Source organism: Gossypium raimondii, chromosome 9 (genome assembly GCF_025698545.1).
Source record: "Gossypium raimondii isolate GPD5lz chromosome 9, ASM2569854v1, whole genome shotgun sequence".
Lineage (NCBI taxonomy): Eukaryota > Viridiplantae > Streptophyta > Magnoliopsida > Malvales > Malvaceae > Gossypium > Gossypium raimondii.
The window spans coordinates 34,534,553-34,562,487 of record NC_068573.1 but is presented as its reverse complement, the minus strand read 5'-3'; the positions used below and the strand labels follow the sequence as shown (position 1 = coordinate 34,562,487).

General features: G+C 34.0%; 3 protein-coding genes across 3 annotated transcripts; all 3 read right to left on the bottom strand.

Moving 5' to 3' along the window:
- Positions 1–7,501: 7,501 nt before the first annotated feature.
- Positions 7,502–8,514, bottom strand: LOC128031942 (ethylene-insensitive protein 2-like). The gene is made up of 3 exons (XM_052620414.1): positions 8,206–8,514; positions 7,986–8,096; positions 7,502–7,907 (listed from the first exon to the last, which is right to left on the bottom strand). The coding sequence occupies exons 1-3, from the start codon at positions 8,206–8,208 to the stop codon at positions 7,542–7,544; spliced, it is 480 nt and encodes a 159-aa protein (XP_052476374.1). The 5' UTR covers positions 8,209–8,514; the 3' UTR covers positions 7,502–7,541.
- Positions 8,515–11,391: 2,877 nt separating this feature from the next.
- LOC105799202 (uncharacterized) lies at positions 11,392–16,341 on the bottom strand. The gene is made up of 6 exons (XM_012629629.2): positions 16,288–16,341; positions 12,811–12,909; positions 12,606–12,672; positions 11,848–11,892; positions 11,672–11,757; positions 11,392–11,545 (listed from the first exon to the last, which is right to left on the bottom strand). Exons 1-6 carry the CDS (start codon positions 16,339–16,341, stop codon positions 11,510–11,512), a joined length of 387 nt encoding a protein of 128 aa, XP_012485083.2. The 3' UTR covers positions 11,392–11,509.
- A 90-nt stretch (positions 16,342–16,431) lies between these two features.
- Positions 16,432–19,848, bottom strand: LOC105799198 (serine/threonine-protein kinase D6PKL2). Its single transcript, XM_012629622.2, has 2 exons — positions 19,159–19,848; positions 16,432–17,487 (listed from the first exon to the last, which is right to left on the bottom strand). Exons 1-2 carry the CDS (start codon positions 19,731–19,733, stop codon positions 16,692–16,694), a joined length of 1,371 nt encoding a protein of 456 aa, XP_012485076.1. The 5' UTR covers positions 19,734–19,848; the 3' UTR covers positions 16,432–16,691.
- Between the last annotated feature and the right edge of the window lie 8,087 nt (positions 19,849–27,935).

Sequence of the window (27,935 nt, the reverse complement as noted above, 5' to 3'; positions counted from 1 at the left end):
TGATTAATCATATTTTTAATCCCTTCCATTTCTCTTTCTTTCCACTTTAATGCTAAATCATTCTCTTGGCAAGCAATTGATTAAGTAAAATTAAATGGTTATGGATGGTGATGATGAGACTTGTTCACCACTTTCCCATATCATGGATTAATTACTTTAAATAGGCCTCAACTAATCTCTCCTTTGGTCCTTTATGATTTCCAGTTAATTCAACTCCTCCACACATATGTTATTTCAATTTGCTTCCCTTTACAATTTAATCTACATCTCATCATTTTTCTTTACCAGTTCACATTTCGATTACATTTTGGTGTGTTCACAATATCCTATTTAATAAATCAATAAAATAAAATATGTCTTATGTAAGAGCCCAATTTTGCTTGGGCCCAATAATAAAAACAGCAAAAAATAATAATAATAACAGTCCATTTACAAGGCCCGAGAGTCCAAAAAAATTTTATTACAAGCCCAATAACAAAGAGGGGCCCAATGGCCTAAAAACTTAAACTTTTTCAGAAAGCCAAAAACCCTAAGGTTTCTGCGCGCCGCCACCTCCACCTCGCCAGCGATTTCGTCGCCCGAGGTCTGATGCCTCGTCTGCCTCTTTCACCAAAACGGCAAAGGAGCACCTTCTGTAATCGTCGTTGACCATGGACACCTATAAAAAGAAAACACAAGGACATAAACACAAACAAGCAAAGAACAGTAGAAAAACAGTAAAAAAAATAGTTTAGTGTAATATATTCGGCTATAAAAGCCATGGCAACCATGTATTTTTTTTTACTGATGAGGCAATAAAAAAAGCATAATATAAAGAAAAATTTCAAAGGTGATTCCTTTATTTTATTTATTTTTTGAATCTGTTATTTTTTTATAAAAACATAAAATAAAAAAGGGAAAAGGTTGAAAAACTTACCGGGCGCTTCGTGTTCTGCCATTGTGAGTGGCCGAGGTCGTCCCCTCCAATGAAAGGTGACTCCTTTTCTGATGAAAAGGTTTTCAAAACCCAAAAACCGAAGGATTTTTTGGGATTTTTGCGGCCTTTGGCGGATTTTTGGGAAATATTGACTCCAGATTCGGATTTTGGGAGCCGAAACGCTCAAAAAGGGGGTTTTGTTGTGAATTCCAACCACCGAAAATGGCGAAGCCCGTCGCCAGTGACCGGTGACCGTCATGGGGGGCTCACCAAACTTAGGGCCGACCTAAGGGTGGCTTGAGGAAAAAAGGATTTCAATTTCTTTTTTAAACTTAAGCAGAAATGAAATTTTAAAAAAAATTGGTTTATATAGGCAGGACTAAACAGTGTCGTTTTGGCCGATGTTCATAGGTCTCAAAGTGGCGTCGTTTTGATGCAACCCGGATACCCAACCTGAGTACATCAGGATCCGCGTGTTTTTGCGACTAGGGTATAATTGCGACCCTAGTCCTTCCGCTTTTTAAACGGTTTCCAATACAATCCTGTTTTACTTTTTCTATTTTACCATTTAATTTAATTTTATTTCCATTTTGGTCCATGGGCCATTTTTGGGAAATAGATACCTGAAACGGCGTCGTTTTGACGTTTAGCTCAACAACCCAACCCGAACCCCACAAGATCCGCATGTTTTGATATGGGGGTCTATTTATTTCCCTGGTCCTTTTGCTTTTTAATTATTTTTCAATCCAGTCCTATTTCTTTTTTTTCCTTTTTAAAATTTTTACCATGTAATTTTGTTTTTTCTCCGTTTTGGTCCTTCTTAGAACTATGCGTTTAGTGGGTTTGGGGTAATTTTCCAGTTGGTCCCTGTTCTTATTTGCGCATTTTATTCTAGTCCTTTATTTATTAGTTTATTTTTATATACAATTTGTGCTTTTAATTTCATTTAAATTTTAATTCAGTCCCTCGTTTATGTAATTTTACCCCTTTCTGAACTTTTTATTATTATTTATTATTATTTTCTACCTTTTTATTACTTTCTTTACCTTTTTAAACGTTTAGAATTTATATTATTTATATTCCTTTTATGTACTTTTATATTATTATTATTATTATTATTATTATTATTATTATTATTATTATTATTATTATTATTATTATTATTATTATTATTACGACGTGATTATGGCTATTATTACTATAAATTGATGTTGCATTATCATTATTCTAGCATGACATTTTATTTTACCTTTCATTTGTGTTTTTTCATTTATTTATTTATTTATCATTCTAATATCATTTTATCTTACCCATCACTATTTTGTTTTATCTTATTAATTACCATGCTGTTAAAATATATTTATTCATTTTTACACTATACCTAAATAAATTAAATGTATATCATTTTAAAAAATATCGTCGTTTTATCTAACGTATAGAAAATACTTAAAACCGAGGCAATGTTCATTATTTTTGGAATTTAAGGAGTTGTGCTCTTAACTTACGGAGTATGGCCTCTTCCTAAAACCGAAATAATCGAATATCCTATTTAAAACAACGAAAAACAAGATTTAGGTAGCGATTGAATGACGATTATTCTGGTTTTTGAGAATTCAAGGTATCGTGTCCTAACTCATGGGGCATGGTCTTTCCTCTCGATTAACTTGAAATAAGGCATTTTCCATTTAATTTAATTTAGTTAAGTCATATCTTAATAACATTATGCAAAGAGGGATTGTGTTTTAAATTCTCTTCAAATTTTCAATTCTTGACATTAAGATATCAATTAATCAACTAGGTACCAATTTTGGGCGTCATGAGAGTGTTAATCCTTCCTCTCGCGTAATCGACTCCCGAACCCTTTTTTTGGATTTCGTAGGCTAAAAATTATCGTTTTAGAAAAAATCTAATCTTTTATTAATATAGTTAAAATTTGAGATGACCCGATTACACCTAATAAAAAGGATCCGTGGCAACTCCATTTTTAATTAAAAAAAACCGATTTCAAAAAAAGGGTTTCAACACCTTATCTCGGGAATTTAACTAACTTTATTCCTAATATAGCACATTCTATGATACTAGAAATTTTGGGACGTTACTATAAATCTCATTCAGGTTGCTACATTGCCTTCCCTTTTCCATCAACAAAGCTTGGATTTGTGTTGATGTTATTGAAACATTCCTTTACCCCAAGATGTTCATAGGATTTGGTGTTTTCTACATTGACTGCTACACCCACCAAAATTTACATGGGAATTCAGGGCCCAAATCATTTCTTCTTGCTTTAGAATTTCCGTAGTGAGGTCTTTATGGAGGAAATGAGGCCATGGCTCCCTAAATGGATGAACCTGTCCTAGGAATAAAAGTCACCAATTTGGATTTGCAATGTCATAATCCATTCAAATTAAATTTTAAGATTTATTATGAAAAGACTCTTGAAATTTTATTATGAAATCCTTTAGATTTTTTTATAATTTATATGTTAAATTAAATTTACCCTCAAAATATTTTTTATCTTTTTATTTTTAACTTAATTTTATGTGTTATGAATTTAAAAAATCCTTTTGTTATTTATCTTTTCATTTTACTAATTGGTTTTTTAATAATCTTTTATAGGTTCGATCATATATATATATATATATATATATATATATATATAAATACCTAAAACTATTCATAGCTCATTCTCAACCCATAAATAAGAGGATAATGAGCTTCAACGCTTCGAACATATATCCTCTTATATTGGTAACAATACCAATGTCAATTAAGTTAAGACTCAATCAGAATTGATTATTATTTTTAAAATTTGGATATTATATCCAGTTATAATCATGTCAACCTAAACAAACTTTTTATAAATTTAATTCATTTGCAAGACTTCAACCAAAATCGTTTGTTTTTAATAACTTTTCCACATTTATACTTGATGTCTTTTATTTGTTTAACTTCCTACCTTTACTCAAGTTTAACTTTCCAATCTCTTTGTTTTGTGTGACTTAAACACATATGCTAGCTTTTCTTTGGTTTGAATATGTAGTAATTTATATTTCTTAAAAAAAAACATGAAATTTTAGAAATTTTAGGGTTAATTATATTATTAGTCATTTAATTATTGGTGAGTTTCTTTTTAGCCACTTAACTATCACAATTTTACTTTTTTTTTGTTACTAACTATTAAATGGCTAATAAAAGATGATATGACAACTTTCAAAGTTAAAATAATAACAACTTTAATCCTCGACATTCATACATTGTGTCAATTCCATCTTGTTTCTGAAAATTTTAGCACTCAACATTTACACATTATGTACTTTGGTTTTTTTACAATTTTATTTTTCTTTGTGACCCTTTCACTTAAAAAGCTAAAAAATAATTTATTTTCTAAATTTGATAAAAATATGCCAAAAATGAAAGCACCCAAAAACACTATATAATAATTTTATCTTTTCTTATTATTTTAAAATTAATCTTTAATGTCACAAAAGAACGCAAAAAGATCAAATTACACAATATGTAAATGTTGAAGATTAAAATTGTTATTATGCCAATTTTAAAAACTATCAAGTTGCCTTTCTATTAACAATTTAATATGTTATAACAGAGCATATTGGTTGGAGAGTAAATTAGCTAATATGTTATAACAAGAACATGTTTCATGGAATTAAATTTTATAGATAATTTAGTATTGTAATTGAGCCCTCAAAATTAAGTATCAAAATTTATTTCAGAATACTGCTTAGGTTAATGTTTGTAGAGGTGTTTCTTTTCGGGGAATATTGGCAACTTTTTCTACCTAATTTTTATACTCTCATAGTTTTCGAATTTTGATTTGTTAATATGTGATGATACGGCATTTTAAGATTATATCACATTATTATTTAAAATTTTAAAATATATATATAATATAAAAGATGACGAAATTTATAAAAGTATATATTTAAAAAAAATGGATGATGATGTGGGACAATCTTAGTAAAATCAAAGTTTTGGGAAAAGCTGTCAGTTTTGAAATTAATGTTAAAAAAAAAGTTTAATGACTAAGGGAAGAAAAATTGTCAAGTTCAAAGACTAAATGTTACTCTCTTTTTTCGATATTGACGTAAAGTGCAATGTGTTGACACCATTTTTTTGATAAAACGGAGTTGACTTGGATTTTGAAAACAAAAACGAACATGAGAGTCGCCACCAATCTTTTTTTATGAGGTGTGATCGAGTCACCTCAAAAAATGATTGTTTTAATAGATAGTTTGATTTATTAAAACGTTATTTTTCGGTCTACAAAAATCTAGAAAACAGGTTCGGGAGTCGGTTACGCACGAGGAAGGATTAGCACCCTCGATGTGCCCAAAATTGGTACCTAGTTGATTAATTAGCGTCTTAGTGTCGAAGATTGAAAACTTTGAAGAGTTTTAAAAATGCGATCCTAAAAAACTCGAATAACATAGATTGAAATTTAAGATTCTCTTGTTCTGAAGGAATATCACATCTAGCACGTTAGGACACGATACTTTAAACCATCAAAACCAAGATCACCTTATGGTTTCAAAAACCCATACTTTGAAGTTTAAAGGGGATATTTGGCTATTTGGTCAAACGAGAAATCGAAACCCAGCACGTTAGGGCACGCTTTCTCGAATTTCCAAATGAAAAATATTGTCTTTATTATTTTTTAGAAAAAAAACATCATATCAAGAAAAAGACATGTCATATCCAATGCGTTAAGACACAACGTATCGAATTCCCAATACGAGAAAATATGCCGAAAAATTTACTAATTTGAAAGACATTTGATTACCTCGATTTTAGAAAAAAAACCATATTCCGTAAGTTAGAACACGATATTTTGTTAATTACCGAGAACATTTAAAAACTTTTGTTTGAACAGATTCATGTATTTGGATTTATCGAGGAAAATCGAAACTCCGTAAGTTAGGACACGACTTTCTCAAATCTCAAAATACACAAAACATTGTCTTATTTTAAAACTTTCTCTTTTTGAATAATGGCGAGTACAACATTTGAACGAGGTGTATTGGTTCCATTCGTGATAAAATGGAACAGTTTATTATGGGCATATGCAAATTGAACGCAACCTTTGAAGTGATGAAATGAAATGAGATGATAATATAAAACATACGATTAATTTATGAATAAAATGTTACATCAATGAATGACAATAACATGAAAATATGAACAAACTAGTTATAGTTCACACAATAACAATAATCACACAACGTACATCATTTTTAATAACGATAATATGCATGAACAACTTAAAGTATATAAATGAAACATTTAAAACGTACGATATAAGAAGTTTCAAAATAGACAAATAAATTTGACATAAATAAAACGTAAATAGTTTGAAATGAATAATTTTAAGCAATTTAAAATAAACAATATCTAAACAATTCAAAAGAAATAATATATAACCTAATGTGGATAATCTATGAAACATTTGAGATAAAATAACATATATAGCAATTCAACATAAATAATATATGGAATAATTTAAAACACTTAATATCTAAAATAATATAAAACAATTTATCATAAATAATATACTTAAAATTAAAAACGAATAAAAAAAATAAAAACTGTTAAAAATGATGATATATGGAGAAGAAAAATTTAGGGTTAATATTAAACATGTTAGGGATTAAATCGGGACAAAAAATAAAATTTACAGCACGTTTAGTTCGCTGTAATGGAATAGAGGTGTAATGGAATAGATGCGTATTGGAATAGAGGCGTAATAGGTAATTCTTTTGTTTGGTTGAATGGAATGGAATAGAAGCGTAATGGTATTCTTGTGTTTGGTTGAATGGAATAGAGGTGTAATAGCATAAGGAAAAAAAACTAAAATGACTAGAATACCCTTAGCAGAATTTTTGTCAGGTTGATGATTATTGTTATTGTTATTAAATTTTAATAAGATTATTAATATAAATAATAAATAATTTAATCATATTTTAACATAATTATTATTAAATATAATTTAATAAAAATATATAATTTAATAAAATTCTTAATATTAAATATTCTTATATGAATTTACTAAAATCATAATATATAATACTATAAAATATAATTTAAAATAATTATTATTAAATATAATTTAATAAAATATATAATTTCCCCACGTTATTTAGAGATACAGGATACTGAAACTAATTAATTGTTTGACTAATCAATAGACTGATTTTGTTTACCCATAAAATACATCAATATATATATTTATGTAATGAGAGTTTTCATTTACATCCGAGTAAAGTTATTTTAATTTTATATTTCAACTAACTTAACATTTTATCGCCTATATTCTTTTTGGAATATTAATTTTATATCAATCTTACACCATTCTTCTATATCATTTTGATTAAATTTAAGCTTAAATCTTATAAAAATAACGTGTTTTAATAATAAAATGAAACAAACTTATTTTATTAAATTCCATAAGTTCAACTTAGTAAACTGTGCTTCTTTTAAAACGAAAAAAGAAAGCAGGTTATGATATAATTTGGTAAATTAAAATTAGTCAATATCCAAACTTTACAATTTAATCATTTGTGTCCCATACTTTAAGCAAATATTCTCTCCATTGAAGGTGTAGTAGATCACTTCATGCAAGACAACAAATCAAAAAGCAATTATATAAAGTACAAAATAAATTTACAGATAATACAGGAGTCTCCAATCCATTAAAACTGAAATATAAAGGCCCATATACAAGACTCATGTACATACATGCATATACAAGTCCAATCGCAGATACCTGAACAATAGAAGAATGTAGATAAAAATTGTAAGGCATGATGCTTGCTCCAAGAAGACTCGTCAGGGCAAATGCACTCTCCCCATTCAACTTTGTTGGCATCCCAAGCATGGAAATAGAAATTTCTGGTTGACTGAGGAGCACTCCAAAAACATAAGAAAGCAATATGAAACCTGCTGCATAGATGCATAGGAAACTTGCCCTGCAGTGATCCTAATGTTGAAAATTGTTTAGACTGCTATGATGTTGCAAGGGAGAGATTGTGTAATAAAACAAAGAAGTTTATCATACCAAGGTGAAGGCAAAAACTGGGAATAAAACAGCATCAAGAGCAGCTAGAAAAACACCAGTGGATAGATCCATCCCGAAGAGAAGATTAATCCCATGTGCGACACCCAGGACCTGGGAAAATATAGGCATTTTTCATGAGAATAGAACAAATATCACTATATTAAGTGCAAATAAAAAGAATTATAGCTGCCTTTCATTATGGTTTAGAAAAGAAAGCTACCATGGTAAGGTCCAACGCAACCACAGAAAGCTCTGCTTGAACTCCAAGGAATAAACGAGTGGACTTGTCATACTCATTGCTGCAAATCTATCATCACCATAAATTAAGAAATAAATATGTATCATGAAAAGAGTACAACACAAGTCCACAAATAAGCCCAAGCACCTTCGCACATGACATTATGGTTATATATAAGCACTTAATTAAAGATTAATAAGCATGCATTTGTATAAAAGGAGTTCTTATGCTTTTTAATCTCGGCAGAAAAATAATTAAACAACATTGGAGAATTTAACTAAATCATGTTGTTACTTTTGTTGACACCATTTTTTGGATGAAAAACGGGGTCAACTTGGGTTTGAAAATGAAAACGAAAAAAAAGGAGTCGCCACCGATCCTTTTTGATGAGGTGTGATCGGGTCACCTCGTAAAAGTAGTTGTTTTTAATAAACGGTTTAATTTTATTAAAACAACGAGTTTGGTCCACGAAATTTAGAAAAACAGGTTCGGGAGTCGGTTACGCACGAGGAAGGATTAGCACCTTCGATACGCCCAAAATTGGTACCCAGTTGATTACTTAATGTCTTAGTGTCGAAAAGCTGAAAACTTTAAAGAAATTCAAAATACGGTCCTTAAAAACTTTTCGAATGACATGGATTAAAATTCAAGAGGATATTCAGCAATTTGGCTAAACGTGAAATCGAAACCCAGCACCTTAGGGCACGTTTCTCAAATTTCCAAACGCAAAACATTGCCTTATTTTTGAAAAGTTTTTTGAAAAGGATATTTAGCTATTTGGTCGAACGAGAAATCGAAACCCAGTACCTTAGGGCACGTTCCTCGAATTTCCAAACGTAAAATATTGCCTTATTTTGAAATTTTTTGAAAAGGATATTAAGTCATTTGGTGGAACGAGAAATCGAAACCCAGTACCTTAGGGCACGTTCCTCGAATTTCCAAACGCAAAATATTGCCTTATTTTGAAAATTTTGAAAAGGATATTAAGTCATTTGGTCGAACGAGAAATCGGAACCCAGTACCTTAGGGCACGTTCCTCGAATTTCCAAATGCAAAATATTGCCTTATTTTGAAATATTTTCCTTTTTTTTAAAAAAAACATGATATTCACGTGCATGATGGAATAATAAACATGATTATGTAAAAAAATGAACAAAACGAATAATAAATCAATCATACATTCCATAGCAAATAAATAAATAAATAAACTAAAGCATAAAATGGGCATATAAATAAATACATAAATGAAAATAAAAATAAAGAAAAATATATGAAAATTATAAAATATGAAAAATATATACGTACATATAAAGGGAAAAATGTATGTATATACATAAAATTATGTAAATATGAAAAAAAGATATATAAATTATAAGATATAAAATATAAGTATTTACATGTATATGTATGTAGATCATAAAATACAAAGATATATAGAATATAAATATGTACGTAAATTTATAAAACATGAAAAATATATGTAGATATGCATTATAAAATATATATATATAAGTAAATATGTGCATATACGTATATAACTATCATAAAATATAAAAAGTATGTATATAAGTATATATATAAAAATTAAAAAAATGTTCCTATATATATAAAAGCAATAATAATACTAATAATAATAATAATAATAATAATAATATCACTAAAATAATTAATTAAACGATAAATATGCTAAAAACAGACTAAATCGAAATAAAAACAAAAAAACTGGGCGAATTCGAAATAAAAAAAACAAAAACGGGATTAAATTGCAACTCGCGCCAAACAGAGAGGGACCAGACGCGTAAATAGACCGGAGCCCTCAAAACGCATCGCAGCAAGGAGGATCAATTTGAAACATGAAAGAAATTTCAAGATCAAATTAAAAAAAAAAGAAACTTAATTGTAAAATAGTTAAAATGCGGAAGGGCCGAAATCGCAAATAGACCCTCAAGTACAAAAACACGCGGACCTTCATTGGGTCGGGTCGGGTCGGCCTGATCCGTGTCAAAACGACGCCGTTTTTGGACTATGGTGCTAGCCCTAAACGACGCTGTTTAGGGTGTCTATTTAAGCCGCCTTTTTTTATTTTTCATTCTCCTTTGTTTTAAACAAAAAAAAATCCAAAATACTCTCCCCACCCCTCTTTTCTCCGGCCAAAGTCCCTACCGCGGGCCACCATGTCGGTCGCCGATTATCGGTGCCACGCCACCAAGTAGGCGGCGCTCGAGCGGCGAAAGGTCGGGTTTTTTAAACCCCTTTTCAAAAGCCTTTCGAAGATCAGGTTTTAAAGACCCTAAGGCCGAGAAAGAGAACCCCAAAAGTCGTCATCCTCGTCCGTTCTCAGTGACTCGGACTCCAGCGACGCCACAACAACGACGACTCAGGTATGTTCCCTTTTTTATTTACTTAAGTTATATTTTATATTTGCAATAAAGAAGAGAAATAAATAGAAACTAGTCGAAACCGAAAGGAAACTAAGAAAATCACCTTTGCTATTTTTCTTATTTCTTCAAAGTATTTTTTTTTGCTCAAAATCAGAACCCCTTTACAATGATTCATTCTTGGCTTTATAGCCGATTTACATAAGTTTTCTAGTCTATTTTTTGCTTGCTGATGTTTCCTCTCTGTCATTGTAGGCATGGGCGCACGTGGGTGGAGATGACAGTGGCAGTTGGCGGTGGTTGCGGCGCTGAGGGCAGGTAAGCTAGGGTTTCAGTTCTGAAACCCTAGTTTAACCATGGAGGCTGAGACCTTGGACCCAATGCAGTTGGGCTCGGCAATTGGGTCTAATTTGGGGTATTGGGCTGGTGTTGTATTGGGTTTGGTAATGGGGTTTAATTATTTTGGGCTGAAGGTTAGTGGGTTATTTTGTGTTTTATTTGTTTGTAATGGGCCCTTTGTTTTGTTGTTATGGGCTGGGCGAAATTGGGCTTGTACAACTTTTTATAGAGTTCTACAAGTACACAGATCAGTATAATAGTTGTCAAAGAAATTGTCTTACAAACAGAACAATTCCTAATCTTTTATTCTTGTAAAATGCACAAGCATGAAAAGAATACTGAGCAAGACCACGCCTATCACCACACCAATTCTAGCCGATAGATATTGACACAAAATGGCAGACAATTAAAAAGAAGCATGGGAACTACCAGTCAAAACCAAACCGCACCTCCTTCAACAAAGGCAACCCACTTCCTGTGGTCAACATATCCAATTGATATTAGAAGAACAGGTAAAACAACAGGGAACATCTGATGAAGGGCACCTCGTTTGTGGTTAGCATTTCCATTTATTCATCCTTTAAAATTTGAGTTTGGCGAATTTCCTGAAGAGCTAATAAAGTAATTCAATAACTCATACCATACAAAATAACCTATCCAAAGCCAATTTAATGCATTCGAGCTATGACCAATGTCAAATTCTAAAACATAAAGAAAGATAATCCACAAACCTTGAAAATTGAAATCATCAACGAGCTCAAAGCATTCCAGCAAAGGATCCTCACGAAGAGACCTGCAATACGACTAGTAGGTTCCCCTACACACACAAGTTGCAGAATCATATCCACTGACACAAACAAAAAATAATCAACCATACAAATAAACAATCAACAAAAATAAATTTCACCTCCAATATAAAAAGATAACCTTATATCCAGCCTTGATAAAATACCTACAAATACATGTATAGGGCGAAGTATTTGAGATTTGAGCATTAAGAGCAAAGAAAATCGCATATATGCATCTGGTATATGGATACGAAATATGCATAGTTGACCTTTTTGTGATAAGAAATAGCTACTTCCAAAACCTATACTTCCATGGTTTTCACATCAGCCATCTATTTTCCAATTTGTGTGCTACAAAATATAGTGTCATATTTCCATCTAAAGTGAATTGGCCTACACTATTCAGATCTTCATGTTTCAAGGCACAAACAAAACCACATAAAATCTCTGGGAAGAACAGCAAAGGTATTGATGAAGACATTGAAAACATGCATAAAGATATGCTAAGCATTTCAAATATACTGATGAGAAAAATTGAATAAATAAATCAAATAAGCAAGAATCAATATTTCATTTTCTTTCTTTTCTTTTATTTATTTCTCTGTAGAGAAAGAAAGAAGCAGACAAATACCAAAACTTGTGGCATCTGAATGTAACAGAGAAGTAGAAACAGAGAGCCATTCCGCTACAACGATTGCCTACAAAGAGGCTCACATTCACTTTCTACTTACAATAGTATGATCTATATTACCCGGATTCTTCATTTTCTCCAAAGCAAACATGGGATATAAAAATGAAAAAAACTTATATAAAATTCAACAGAGAAAATCAAATAAATTTATCTAAGAAAAAGTAAAAAGAGAATGTGAAGAATAACCTGATTTCACTGTGTCGATTTGTAAGGAGAAACAAAACCCCCAGGCCCCAACAAATTTCGATCGTGACTGAAAATGGTGAAAACAGAGATGGCGTTGGATATTGGCAAAAGGATCAAAGAAATAACGAAAATCACTGATGGGTGCGATGAACAAGAACCTGTAATGAGAAAAGGGAAATCGATTTTAAGGGAACAATGAAAATACCTCTGGAAATCGGTTTCTTGTTCTTGATAAAATGAAGAAAATCAAAGAAACGATGAACAATAATCGATGACAGAGTGAGTGGAAGGGAAAAGAAATTACCTACACAAGGAAGCGTCGGATAATCGAAATGTTGAGGACAGAGGGCAGAAAACGGAATAGCAAAAAAGAGAAAAACGCGGAATAAGTAATCCGCGCTGAGGGGCGTAATGCCTATTACGCGCAATCAAGATAATAGGGAGTAATCGATTCGGGGGGAATGGGGTTACAGTTAGAGGTAAGCATTCGATCGAATCGATTCGAAAATTTTCGAGTTAATCAAGTTTTCGAATCTCATTTTATCATCTTAACTTTATTTGAAGTTTTCTCGAACCGAATCGAGTCGAGTGAGATGGAATTCGAATCGAATCGAATCGAATATATTTGTTCGAGTTAAATTTTAAAAAATAATTTTGGGTCCTTGTAACCATTGTCACCCATCGTAATAAAATTTGTCCACCTTAATCAAATTTTTTATTAACTTTCATTACTTCATAATTTATTTATTAATTTTTTTATATATTGGTTAGCTTCTTTGCTTGCTTAGTTGTTTCAATTATCTTCAGATTCTTGTCACTATGTATTTTAGAATTAAAAATATATTAAATGTAAAAATAAGATTTTTAATAAAAGTTATTTTAAAAATAAAATGTGACATTGATACTAATATAAAATTTTAACACGAATATTTTATTGCATAATTAATAATTCAATTTTAATATAAATATTCAATATGACTAAACAATTCAATAATATAAATAATATAAAATGTGAAATTTAATTTAATAATATAAATAGTAGATATAAATAAAATTATTACTATTTATGTTTAGTGATTTTTTGGATAATTTTGATTTTTATTTGAGAGTAAAGGGTGAGAAGTAAAAGTTTAGGGAAAAATAAAAAGTTTTGGGAATAAAAGTTTGAGGGAAAGTAAATAGGGAGAGTAAAATTTTGGAGGGCAAATATTTAAAAAAAAATTGGAGGGGGGAGGGTTTGGGATAAATGAGAGGTGAGATGGGAAGGGAATAAAAGTTTTAGGGGAAAAGTGGGAGGGAGTAAAAATTTTGGGGGAAAATAAAAGGTTTTGAGGGTTTTGGGAGTAAAATTTTGAGAAAAATAAATGGGAGAGTAAAATTTTGGTGGGAAATGGATTTTGGGTAGATTGGGGGTTGGGAGGAGTAAAAGTTTTGGGGGGAAAGTGGGAAGGAGTAAAAGTTTTGAGGGAAAAGTAAAAAGGTTTGGGAGTTTGGAGTAAAAATCTAAAATATTATAGTTTGATATTCGAATTATTCGAGTTATTCGAATTCGAAAACTCAACTCGATTCGAACTCGAAATTCGAAAAAAAAAATTTGAGTTGATTCGAATAACTCGATTAACTCGAATAACTCGATTCGTTTAACTCGAAATTCGAATTTTTTTCGATTTTTTTGAGTCGAATCGAGTTTTGCTCACCCCTAGTTACAGTGAACCAAACGGCTGTTTCCTAGTGGGCCCGCTGCATAGGGGGAATACGCATGCATTCCCCCCAACCAAACGCGCTGTAAAAGTAAAAACTGCAATAAAATAAACGAATAGGACCAAAATCAAAAGGCGCACAAAGGTTAAGGACCAAAATGGAAATATTTCCCTGTCATTCGAACGGTGCCGTTTCAGGGGACAGCATCTGTGCATGGTCTAAGGACCAATTTGAAACATAAGCAAAATTTAAGGTCGAAATCAAAAAATAAAAAAAACTACATTGAATGCGCCTAAAAAACGGAGGGACTTATTGCGCAAATATCCCCTTTAACGAAAACGCGCGGATCCTCCTTGCGGGTCGGGTCAACACGCGGATCTGAGGGGCTAAACGACGTCGTTTTAGGGCTATTGTATCCAGCCCTAAACAACGCCGTTTATTCGGCCTTTATAAATCAATTTTTTTTTTTTGAAAAAAATTCATTCCTCTCCCTTTTTTAAAAAAAAAACTATGGGTTCTCTCTCAAACCCTCTCTCCTTTGTCTCACCCCCAACCGACGGCCACCACTCCGACCACCGGCCACGGACGATGGCGCCACCGTGCACGGTGGCCGAAAAAGAAAGAAAATACCCCTTTTTGCTCCTTTTCTGAGTAAAGCCCTAACTTGGTGTTAAAAAAAGTCCAAAGACCCTTTAAACTCAAAAAAACAACGAAGAAAAAAGAAAAAGTTAGGAACTTTCTGACTTCCCACTACCGTCAGTGGGCTTTTGGTGAACCCACTGGCTCAACCACCCTCAAGACCGGAGAAAACCTCCGACTACGGCTACAAAGGTAACAAGATCTACACCTTTCGATTTATTAAATAATATTTATTTATTTTAAAGTATATAAAAAGATAAAATAAAATAAAAAAAGCCTTGATCTGCTCAAATTTCTTTTTTGTATTTAGAATCGGTGTCCGAAAAAAAAACCAAGAGAGGAAAAAACTAAATGAGACCGTTCGGGCTCTTATAGTCGATTTACAGACTGTTATATTATATTTTTTGTCTATTTTTGTGCTGTTTCTTCTGCTTGGTTGCGTGTTTGCAGGTGACCAGGCAGCTCTGAGGCAGAGAGCAAAAGTGATGGATGTGACGTGACGAGCAGCGAGGAGAGGTGTCGGGGGTTAGAAGAGCGGCGGCACTTTAGGGTTTCCCTTCGGCTGAAAATTTTTTTAGGTTGTTGGGCTAGGGTTTATTTTGATTTTGGGCCTGGTTTGGTTGTAATGGGTAGGGGTTTGGGTTTGGGTTTCAATTGGGTATTGGGTTAGTTGGGCCACAGTCAAAATGGGCTTGTACAGAATGTTTGAAGACATATATAATATGGTTAAAGTACTTGGGAGGTCTTTAGATTATAGGGATTAGATAGAATTAGCCCCTCTATTATTAAGTGAATCAATTTAGTCCATATATTATTAGAAAAATCATATACATCTAAATTGTAATAGAGTTAACATTTACTGTAAAAAAATGTATTGAATATATTTTTTTTCAATTGTAGTTCAATTCTAAACAAAAGATTTCATTTAGAGAACCATAAAAACTTTAAAAATATGAACTTTGTTAAATAGTAAAGAATATTTTTAAAACATTAAATGCCAATTCTAATTTAATTTGGTTACAAATATTAAATTAAACCATTTAATAGTAAAGGGACTAATTTGAGCTAATCTCTATAATAGAGATACCTCTCATATAGATTCACCTGGGATGGGATGGGTTGCACTAAATGCGAATAGAAAAATAAATAAAAAAGCAAAAATTAAACCGATCATAATAGTAGTAACTAGTAAGCAGGGGTCATGTGAGCCTCACTCTCTGGCATGAACACGATCCTTCCCAACCAAACTTACAGAAAGGTGCAAGTCCCACCCTGGTGGTTAGCCCTCCTTCCGGCCCTTCCTTGATCGGTTGACAGCTTATCACACGCCACAAGACTTCACCGCCCTCAACCTCAAGTCAATATTATGGATTGTCGGGACCCAATGCTCTGGCATTGACCTCAAACTTATATAACGTAAAATGGATTTACATTGAACGCATAATATTTGTATGTATACATCTACAATATTTACTGTCATGAACTCTATAAAAAATATACACTCGATTCAGTAATTAATGCATAATGTTTTTAGCCGATATATTAGGATCATCGTCAAGACAACAAATCTCGAAAACCTCAATTGTACCCTAGCCAACAACATCTTGCATGTTAGTAGAATCTCGTATAATTAAAGCGCATATACAAATGCATTGAGCTCTAAAATATGGGCATGCCCCAAATGGCGGCATGAGCTGCTGCGGAATCTTGGAATTTTCTTGTTTACTTGTTATTTTTTTACTTCCCTTAATAATACTCCACTGGGGTCTCCGGACAGCTTCCATCTGCTACAACTTGTCTACGAAATGGTGGAGGTACATATGGTGGGGTTGTGCATCTTAGCAATGCCCAATTGACCCCGTGGAAGAACGGATGGTGCTTGATGGCTGATGCACCCATTGTGGACCCTAACCGCCTTGCAGGATCCTTGACCAGTAGCTGGTGAATAAGATCCTTAGCCGCCGTGGGAATTGTTGGTTCTTTGGGGAACTCAAGGGCTCGAGCCACAATATTAGCTAGGGTTAGCTCATGATCGACGCCCTTAAATGGTGTTACCCCATAAAACAGTTCATACATAAAAATCCCCAGTGTCCACCAGTCCACAGGGCTACCATGGCCCTCCCCGGATACAATTTCTGGTGCCAAATACTCATGAGTCCCAACAAAAGACATGGAACGGACATCCATTGGTTCAGCCACAAACTCAGGCCCACCACGGTGGCTAGACTTCTTTTTGCGTTTGCGTTTTGGGTGGAAACATGACACTGCAGGTACTATGCAATTAGGTATAATGCATGAAGAGGATATAAAAGGAAGTTGATGTATAGGATAGACGTTTTGGGGAGCTGGAAGCAGTGGTTTTTTATTAGAAATAATCTGGGGTGTTGACGTAGATTCATCGCACTTTAATGAGAGGTCAAAGTCCGTGAGCATAATGTGACCATCTGATCGAACAAGCACATTTTCAGGCTTTAGATCGCGATAAACAATCCCTAACATATGAAGGTACTCTAACGCTACCACCATCTCTGATGCATAGAACCTGCAGACACCAATAATAAAAGCTTGTATTAAGATCAACAACCAACCAACGAAGCAATCAACTACTTATAATTTAATCAGCTTCATCATTATCTCCTAACACTACAATCTCAAGCAAGGGTCCCAACTACCTTGCTTCCACCTCTCCAACATTATGCATGCTATGTATAAGAGGCCAGCGTGTCTCATTTTCTAGCTCCCCTCAGAATCTTATCATGCACCTAGATGTTCCCTGGTTGTCTTAGATGGAGATAATTTTTTTTTTTTTAAAAAGTATGAAACATATCTGTATCTGATGCGTTTACAGTGGAATATTAGTAAAAATATAGCCGATAAATATCAAGTAACAAGGAGAGAGACCTAAAAAGAAGCAAAAAAAAAAAAAAAGAAAACAGGGTCTACCATCATCACAGCTTAAACATAGAATTCAGATTTTTACGGATTCAAACCAATAGAGAAGAAAAAAAAAAAAAAACCTTCCCCTTTGTTCACTACTGATGACAAACATATAGAGCCTAACTACTCAGTAATCACTACCAGTATCGTATCTGCCGAAAGTGGAACTTTTGATCATGAAGATCATATAAAAAGACGTATAATACTAGTATAAGATGCGCAACTTGCTCTATTGGTGATTTTATTCTCATTAATTTCTCAGACCCAACATGGCATTATCATTCATGCAACCATTTTTCCTTAAAACTTAGCGATATGCCCATTCGAATCATTTGATTAAGTTTTACAGTAAAATAAAAGAAAATGTGATTAGTACATTGTTAAAAGGGAATTAAGTCAAAGTCTAGAAAGATAATAGTGGATCCGTGGTAGTGGTGGTAGTAGTGGTAGTAGTAGTACAAGCTTGAGAATGCATCATATGATGGGATCATCATCATACCACTCCTCTGCTGGGTAATCAGAATCTCAAGTACTTCCAACTCTTTAAAAAGTCCACCAATGAGCAGTGGAATTCATTAAATAACAAAAAGAAAGGAACAAGAAGTGCATTTAGTGGCTCTTGTACCCAAAAACTAAAAGGGTGTGGCGAGCATTGATGCAATATTTTAAGGCAAATTTGAAAAAGTGATTTTGAAAAGATACTTTTAAAAAAAATAAAATATCAATTTCAAAACACGATGTTATAAGAGGAAAGGTTTAATGGAGAAAATAGAAAAAGTAACTTTCAAAAGCTTTCAGTCAAAATCAAATCGTTGAAAGATAAATAGAGCCTTAGGCACATAACTGTACTTAATGACATAGCTGCTAAAGAGGTCAAATCTCTACTACGTTCTGACCACAATAGCGGATCTACCCCTCCATCAAACAAATTTACGAAATGATAAAAAAAATTTTGAAATTGATGTCAACCGTGACGCTGTGATTAATTTTAGTTTACTTTTAATTCTTGGTCGATGGATTAAAAATCATAGTAATTATCAAAATTGAGTTAAATTCTATTATGTATATTAAAAAAAATCAAAACCGTAATTTTCCTTAAACCGGACCAAACTTTATCATCGCTATATATGACCTGATTTACAGCGAGAAATAGTCTACTGGGCCCTCCCCGCCCTGACAATCCTACCAGATTCTGAGCCTTTCTCTCGATACATCACGTCAAATATAAAGCAGAGTTAAAAAAAAAAGACGTTAACGGTTGGCAGGGAGGATATACCTGACGGCGGATTCTGGGAAACGTTTGAGAGGTTGATGTTGGCGGAGGACGTGAAGGTCGCCGCCTGGACAAAACTCTGTTAACAAACAGAGCCATTTAGGGGAATCGATAGCGGCGTAAAGCGAGGGTAAGAAAGGATGGTCCAACAATTTGAGTATTTCCACCTCAGTCCTTGCTCGCCCTTCTTTACTCCTGGACGCTAGCTCTTTCTTGTCCATCACCTTTGCTGCAAAAAGGACTTCGCTCTTGCTGCTGCTTTTACTGTTGCTGTTGTTTTTGTTTGTGTCAGCGGCATTGGAGCTGGAAGGTGGTGCATGAGACTTGAGTTCGGCTAAGTAGACAGAGCCGATATCGCCGGACCCGAGGCGAAGGGAGAAGCGGAGGTCGGCGAGGGAGAGCGTGCATGAGCGTAGGGACTTGGAAGAGAATGAACCGTGAGCGGAGGGAGCGAGAGAGGAAGAACCGGAGTTGGAGGCGGAGCCTGAGCTGGTGCTGCGGTTTACAGTGGCGCTGGAACATGAGGTGAAGCTTACGCTTTGGAGATCGTCGGCTAAGTCGTCGAGCCACGGCTCCATTGTTTTTTACGGTGAGAAGCAAAAAAGAGATGGAGGGAGGGCAGGAGATAAAGGGGCAGAGGGGGAGAGAGAGCTGCGTTTGAATGTTTGATAAAAGGGTAGATGGGTCGGGTCGGGTCGGGCCCCAGATGAATTGGATTTTGCGTTACGGATTAAATCAAGGAATTGGTCAAAGTCCATTCTATGATTTTATATATTTGTTCGTGAATTAGAAATTAAGCAAAGAAAAATGGCATTTTCTATTTTTTCCCCTAATTAATGGGTTATTATATATATAGTTATAAAATAATTTTTAGTTTGCTTCAGGGAAATTATATTAAAGAATGAACAATTTAACAAGCAAAACGTTCTATTGCGGTATTATTTGTTGCACAAAAATTTAAATAAATAAATAAATAAATAAATAAATAAAACTTCACAGGATATTAAAACTGGGTAGAAAGAATTTAATTTAATTTTAAAGCCATGAACGGCCAGGGTCTCCTATCTCACTGGAGTTGGAGAGAGCTACGAAGAAGGTGAGAAACAGGGAGCAAGGTGACCTCTCAGATTCTGAATTGATGGAAACCGGAGAATCGGAAAAACAGAAAACTTTAGACAAGTGTTAATGAGGATGGAGGAGTGGCGTAAGGTCAAGAACCGATTTTGAGGAAGTGGATATTGTGATACAGGAAGGAGATTACAAAATATCTTACGAGGCTCGATACCCATCAATCAACTTTTCTGAGAAGATGCACGAATAGATTGGTCGCAATATGGCCAACACGCTGGTGATTAGGTTGTTGGGCAGGAGCATTGGTTATAGGACTATGTTGAATACAGTGAATGGTATGCTGAAATGTATTGATGATGAGATTGAAATGTGATACATGGTTATAATGTATATTGACGACAATTCTGAATATCGTCGAATTAGTTGGCATGCCTTAAGTTGAGAATTATAGTTGTCAAGTCACTCGGGATAGTAAAATTGTAAGAATAGTGAAAGTCATTGTTGTTGGGGCATTTGGGATGATAGAATTTTGGATTGAAAAACAATCGTTGTCGGGTCATCCAGGATGGTAGAGCATTGAAATAGAGTAAATTATCGTTGCCGAGCCACTCGGGATGGTATAGTGAATATAGGTAATGAAAGTCATTATTATCGAGTTACTTGGGATGACAAGAAAAGTATACGATGATATGGAATATTGATGAATTTATGTGTGTTACGATAGATAAGATGAACGAACTTCTATATGAATTAGTTGATAACAAGCCCTAAGGGCTGAACGATTACGAAAGAGTCTTGTAAATGATTTAAAGATAGTTAATAAATAAGTTGAATTGATTTATCATTGACGTTATATACCTCGTGACAATTACTAATGCATATGTTATTATGTTTTAATTCATGGATTTATTATTCAACGACTTCACTCAGCGTACAGTTTATTTTCTCCGTGCGCAGTTATAGTTGACCTGTGAGAGTGCTAGCAATAGGTTCAACATCCAAGCAATAATCCCCGACTCATCAAAGTTCATACAATTTCTATTATGTTCCAAGTTTGGCATGTACTTAAATTGAGTCATTTTGGTATTTAACTATGTTTATATGTACTTATGGTTTAAAAGATTAATGTATAAGTCTGGTTAATTGAATATGGCTTGTAAAGAGAATTAGATTTGGTTTCAAATCTAGTTGAATTGGTGTGATATGTTAATGCTAATGATCTTGATGAAATAGCTAGAAATGTGCATGATTTGGCAAGTAGTTAGCTTATAGTTGATAAGGTGTTAGCTTAGTTTTTGGTTGAGGTTTTGGTGTGTATAAATTGATGTTATTTGTTGGATTTATTGGTTGAACATAATATGAATGTGTTTAGAATTAATTTGGAAAATTACAGGTTGTTAAATAAGGAGAAACTACAGAAATAATATATGACGTCATGACATCAGACGTACCACGTTGTGACAAGAAATGACCTATAATGACACGGCGTTATGATGAACCCCGTCGTCTCGATGAGACCAATACAATAACATCACGACGTCGAGTGACCTGATGTGACAAAATATTTGGAAATGTCACGATGTGCAAAAGACAATGTCACGACATCAACCCTATTTTTTAAAACTTTTACAATTTAGTCTTGATTTGACCTCAGGTTAACTTTAGAGCTTTCGTAAGCTCGTATAGGACCCAGAAATGATTATTTATTGTATTATTTGCTTATAACTCTTATGTTGGCATGATTAATGATATAAATAGTATTTAATTTGATCGTAGTTGCTTCGGCAACGAATGCGACACCTTATAGCTCAGACCAGGCAATCGAGTTAGGTATGGTGTGTTTTACTCATCATCAAATTTAATTCTCATACCAAGTAGTTTGGTAAAAAAAACTTGAAACTCATTCAAATGTTCGGCTATAGAAGTCCCTTCCTTATAACTCAATGTCATCATTCTCTTAAGCATTAACAACTTGTTATTGTCGAACTTTGAAACATACAAGTTTTCAAGCTTGTTCCACAATTTACCCGCATGTGTCTCTTGATCAATGTGGTTATAAACATTCTATTCAACAAATTGCCTAATAAAATCGCACATTTGTTGATGCTCAAATTCCCACTCTTCATCAGTTTTCGACTTGGGTTTTTTAGTAGCAAAAACAAGTAGGTGTAAAGCCTTCACAAATAGAAGATTTTTCATCTTGTTCTGCCAAAGTTGATAATTTTCATGATTATTGAACACGAGAACCAAGCTGCACAATTTCACTCCCAATAAATCAATTCAGTAATTATGGCAAACTCAATAATAAAATATATCAACAATCGATGCAAATCAACCACAATATCACAAAGAAAAACAATAAATCGAAACACAATTTTTACTTGGAAAGCCCTTTTAAAGTAAAGGGTAAAAATCTTAGGACTTTGAAAGTCCACAAAAAAATCAAAGTCTTGCTACAATATCTCAAACAAACCATAATAAAGAGTATAAAACTCAAACAGAGCTATCTCCAAGTAATCTCAAACAAACTTTAAGTTGAGAATATCACTAAAAAGGGGATAACTTTAAAAATCGAAAACTCAAACCTACAGTACCCGAAACGTAAATCAAACTGTACACATTAAAAAAATTTTGAATCTACTATCTACCGTTAAAAATCAACTCCATCGAACACCAAATGAACCCCCTATCCAAGAAAATACGAAAAACTTATCAATGTAAATATATATATATATATATATATATATATCTCTTGGGCAAATTACATAAAAAAGGCCCCTTTTTTTAAAAATTTACCGAAATGGGTCCGATAAATAATTATTTTCCGAAATGGGCCCACATCGAAAAAGCGTGTCCATGTCAGCGTGATGTCAGAGTACGTGACAGGAAAACGCGTCCTCAAGGGTGCGCTTTGCCCACGTGGATAGAAAGCGCACTGACGTGGACGCGTTTTCTTGCCACATCAGTGCGTCCCTAGGGACGCGTTTTCCCCGCGCGTGAACAGTGCAACGACTATTTTTTGACCGCTGGTGAACCCCCCAACGGTAAAAAAAAACTATAAAAACCCCCTACCCCTTCATTTTTTTCACAAATTAATCCTTTTTCTATTATTCTCTCAATTTCCTCTCAATTTCCTCTCAATTTCCTCTCAATTTCCTCTCAATTTGCTCTTAATTGCCTTCCAAATTTCTCTCAAATCCCTATTTAATCTCAATTTGCTCTCAATTTCCTCTCAAATTTCTCTTAAATCCCTATTTTTTAATTATTTTTTAAAAAAATTTGATTTTTTTTAAATCGTAAAAATTTGTACGAATTTAGCAATGGCCGGAGATTTGATTCGTCTTGATAACAAGCACATATCCGTCGAACAAATGAAAATGGTAAGTGTTAAATTTATTTTTTAAATATTATTTAAGATTTTTTTATTTATGCATTTTTAAATAATTATTAATTTATAATTTGTTATAAAAGTCTGTAGATCGGATATTGAAATGCTATATCCGTAATATGCATGGTCTTCCATCACCGTTGGTAGAGAATTACATGCGGGAAGCGGGTTTTTGGCACGTGGCGACGGTAGGTCGGGGATTCAAGTTGGACTCGAAACTTATCAGTGCGTTGATTGAGAGGTGGAGACTCGAGACGCACACATTCCATCTTTCTTGTGGAGAGTGCACTATCACTTTGAAAGATGTCAATCTGCAATTGGGATTGCCGGTGGACGGGTACCCAGTCACCGGGTCTGTTCAATCTGACGATTGGGGAGTGGTATACTACGAGCTTTTGGGCGCTATTCCGGAGAAAATTAACGGAGGTCAGATCGAGATGGGCTGGTTACAAGACACATTCCCGAATCTGGATGATGATTCAACCGAAGTAGAAAGAATCTGATATGCTCAGGCATACATTCTTCAAATAATTGGAGGTTATCTAATGCCAGACTTGTCACGGAACCTCGTACATCTAAGATGGCTGCTGAAACTCGTTGATTTTAGAGTAGCTGGTGAATTGAGTTGGAGGTCTGCCGTGTTGGCAACATTATATCAGGAGATGTGCGGGGCGACGCAACCGAGTAAAGCGAAAACCGGAGGTTGCCTGTCACTACTGCAGTCATGAGCACGATTTCGCTTTCCATTTTTATGTCATCGAGTGGACCACCCATATACATTCTCACTCATAACGATGTAAATTTTATATTAGATTTTACAATTATTACGTAGATTTTAAAAATAATAGTATGCTAAAAATTTATTTAATTAGGTGGAACCATCCGGCAAGTTATGCTCGATTACCTACCTCTTTTGAAGATATGCAGCTTCTATTAGACCAACAGTCAGAAGCACAAGTAAGTATTATATAAAATTGATATTTATTTGTTGAGCTAGTCGATTGGTATTTAGTATTTAGTATTTATTATTATGTATTATGTATATAACTAATATTTCCACATGTTCATATAGTTTCAATGGACACCATACGAGGATTCGGCAATTCGGGCAGTAATTCCGGATGAGTACCTCCAAAATCCGAACGTTTGTCATGCGAAAGTACCATTGGTCAACTATGCAAACGTGGAGATATACCAGTCAGACAGAGTATTACGGCAATTTGGATATAGACAACCGATTCCCGTGGCACCTGAGGTGTTTGATGATCAGCAACGGCAATTGCATACGGATTGGCCGAGATTCAGGTCGTACTACATCCAAATGTGGGAAGATCCGTATGATTATATACCTACTCGAGAATCGATCATCGTTCCAGAGTTAGCGTGCGTGCCAAAATACATGCTATGGTTTAGGATCCATGGCAAGTCGTATTTACTGTCGGCAGAGGAGAGGCATCGACAATTACGTGTCCAAAGGGAACGACGTGGGCTTTTAAATCCAAGACGAAGGGACGACGACGCAGGCCCATCAACGAGGCCTAGACATTCACCTGGCCCATCATCAGCAGCCATTCAATCACCAGGCCCAACGAGAACACTGACACAGTCACCCGACCCAGCAATTCAACCGACGATACCCACGACACAGCCTTTTCAGATGATGCCAGGTGCATATCCTAGCCCTTTTATGTATCTTAACCCTTATATGTTTCCTTTTCACCTGTGCGTATCCACGACACAGGCTCGGTTCATCTCCATTTTCTGTTACGCCGAGTGAACCGCCGATGTATAGGCCAGCATTGCACGAGGGATCACAAGAGGGGCCGTCGGGGAGCTCTTCTTTTTACCAATCCCCATCATCGTATGGGTTTCAAACAGCTTCGCCGTTAGTGATGCAAACACCTCCACAGTCACTATTCTATCAAGGTGGCTCATCGTCCTAACACCGACAACCAGATACCCTACCGGAGGAACCAGAATCCCCGCCGGAGCAACCACAACCCCCGCCGGAAGCTGGACAAATGAGGAATCCAGCGCGTAACCGTCGACGGCCGCCATGTGGCATTGAATCCGGCGGGCACAGAGATTGATTTTTATTTTAATATATTTGTACAAACATTTTAAATATTTTGATATTATTTGATGTAATAAAATAGAAATTATTCTATATTATTTCATGTACTAAAATAGAAATTTACTTTTACAGTTTTAATATAATAGAAATTCTTTTAAATAAGGCAATATGTTGGTTTTTCCTTAAAAACCCTAACAAAAACCCTAACCCTAACCCTAATCGATTTTAATTTTTTAATTAAATTACTCAAGTAACCCTAAACCCTAATTTAATTGATTTTTTTAAAAATAATAAACACGAAAACTAATCCAATTTTGAAATTTTTAAATAATTTAATTGACAAATCCTAAACTCTAAACCCTAACTTATTTAATTTTTCCTTAAAACCCTTAACTTAAAAACACCAAAACCCTAACAAAAACCCTAACCCTAATCTAATTTTTAAATTTTTTAATTAAATTACTCAAGTAACCTTAAACCCTAATTTAATTGATTTTTTCTTAAAAAATAATAAACATGAAAACTAATCCAATTTTGAAAAAATTTTAAATAATTTAATTGACAAACCCTAAACTAGAGGTGTTTATGGGCCGAGCAAAAAATATAGGAGGGTTCGGGTAAAAATATAGGCCCGAAATATGGGTTTGGGAAAAAAAGTAAGGCCCGTTTAGAAAACTGGCCGGGCCTCGGGCACTACTTTTTTGGCTCGAGCCCGGCACGGCCCGACCTAATATATAATAAATAAATATTTTTTATTCTTTAATTTTAAAATATTTTTAAAATACTTTTTTATTCTTTTTATTTTTAAAATATTTTTTTGGTGTTTATTAAAAAATGGGTTGGGGCGGGCTAGGCTCGGGCTTAGAAATTTTTTTCCGAGGCAGGCCTGGACAAAATTTTAGGCCCATATTTCGGGCTGGGCCGGCCCCGGGCCTAGGAAGCGGTCCAAATTTTTTTGGGCCCGACCCGGCCCGAACCGAACCAGGCCCTACCCGGCCCATGAACACCTCTTCCCTAAACTCTAATCCCTTATTTATTTAATTTTTAACCCTATACCCCAAACTCTAAACCTTAAAACCTTAAACCCTAAACCCTAAACCTTAAAACTCAAAAACAGGCAAAACGCGTCCCTGAGGGAGCGTTTTCCTGTCACGTACCCTAACATTGCGCTAACGTGGACGCGCTTTCGGGAAAATGGGCCCATTCCAGTCGATAAATTTTTTAAAAAATAGGACTTTTATGATCTCTTTCTCTTCGACTTGCAACACACTTTTCACCGTAGGAAAAGTTGCTGGCCCACACTTGTGTATATATATATATAATATGTAGGGCACACAAATAGATAGTGGGACCCTTGGGGACATGCCCATCAAGTTTGGGAGTTGAAATGCTTGAATTGTCCATTAATGAATGGTTTGATTAGCAGGAATAGAGCTTCCCTTATTATTTACACATATGTATGCTGATACATTAATATTTGTTGTTGTTGGGTGAAAACATTAAGTATGAGAAGGTGAATGTTACCCAAATGCCAGCAACCAGCTGGCATATGATTATTGTATCAATCAACAATTAATGTAGCAAAAGTTGGGTAGCTTTCTTAACTTCACTAATTAATTTCACCATATTATTGTAATTGCTTTTCATGCAAGTCTGTCCCTTCCCCTTTTCTATGCAATTTTAACTTCTTTCTTCTTTTTATTTATTAATTAAAATATTGAAATTAAATCATTATATATATACACATACAAGATAGATAGATATATATATATATGTTTATACCATACCTTAAAAATGCCCATCTAACATACAATCGCAGTCCTTATCCTCCTATGTATCTTTATATATTGTTATAGGAAAATGTGGTTTTAATACATAATTAAAATTTTAATCTATTTTTAAGCTTTTTAGTTTAACATTGTATTTAAAATTAGTTTTAAAACATGGATAATGTAACTCATCAACTGAGTTAACCCACAAACATGTTTCCCCTCAGTTTTAATGTTCACCATTGATATGCTCCTGAATTGCCTTTCTATTGTTTCTACAGTTGTGTTACTTCCCCATAAACATAATTTTCTTTGATTTCAATGTTAACCATTGACATGTTCCTGAATCGCCTTTTATGGTTTCCACCACTGAATTACTTCCCCACAAACATGGTTTCCCTCAATTTCAATGTTCACTATTCACATGTTTCCAAATTGCATTTTATTAACAAATGGATTATCCAAATAATTACACAGT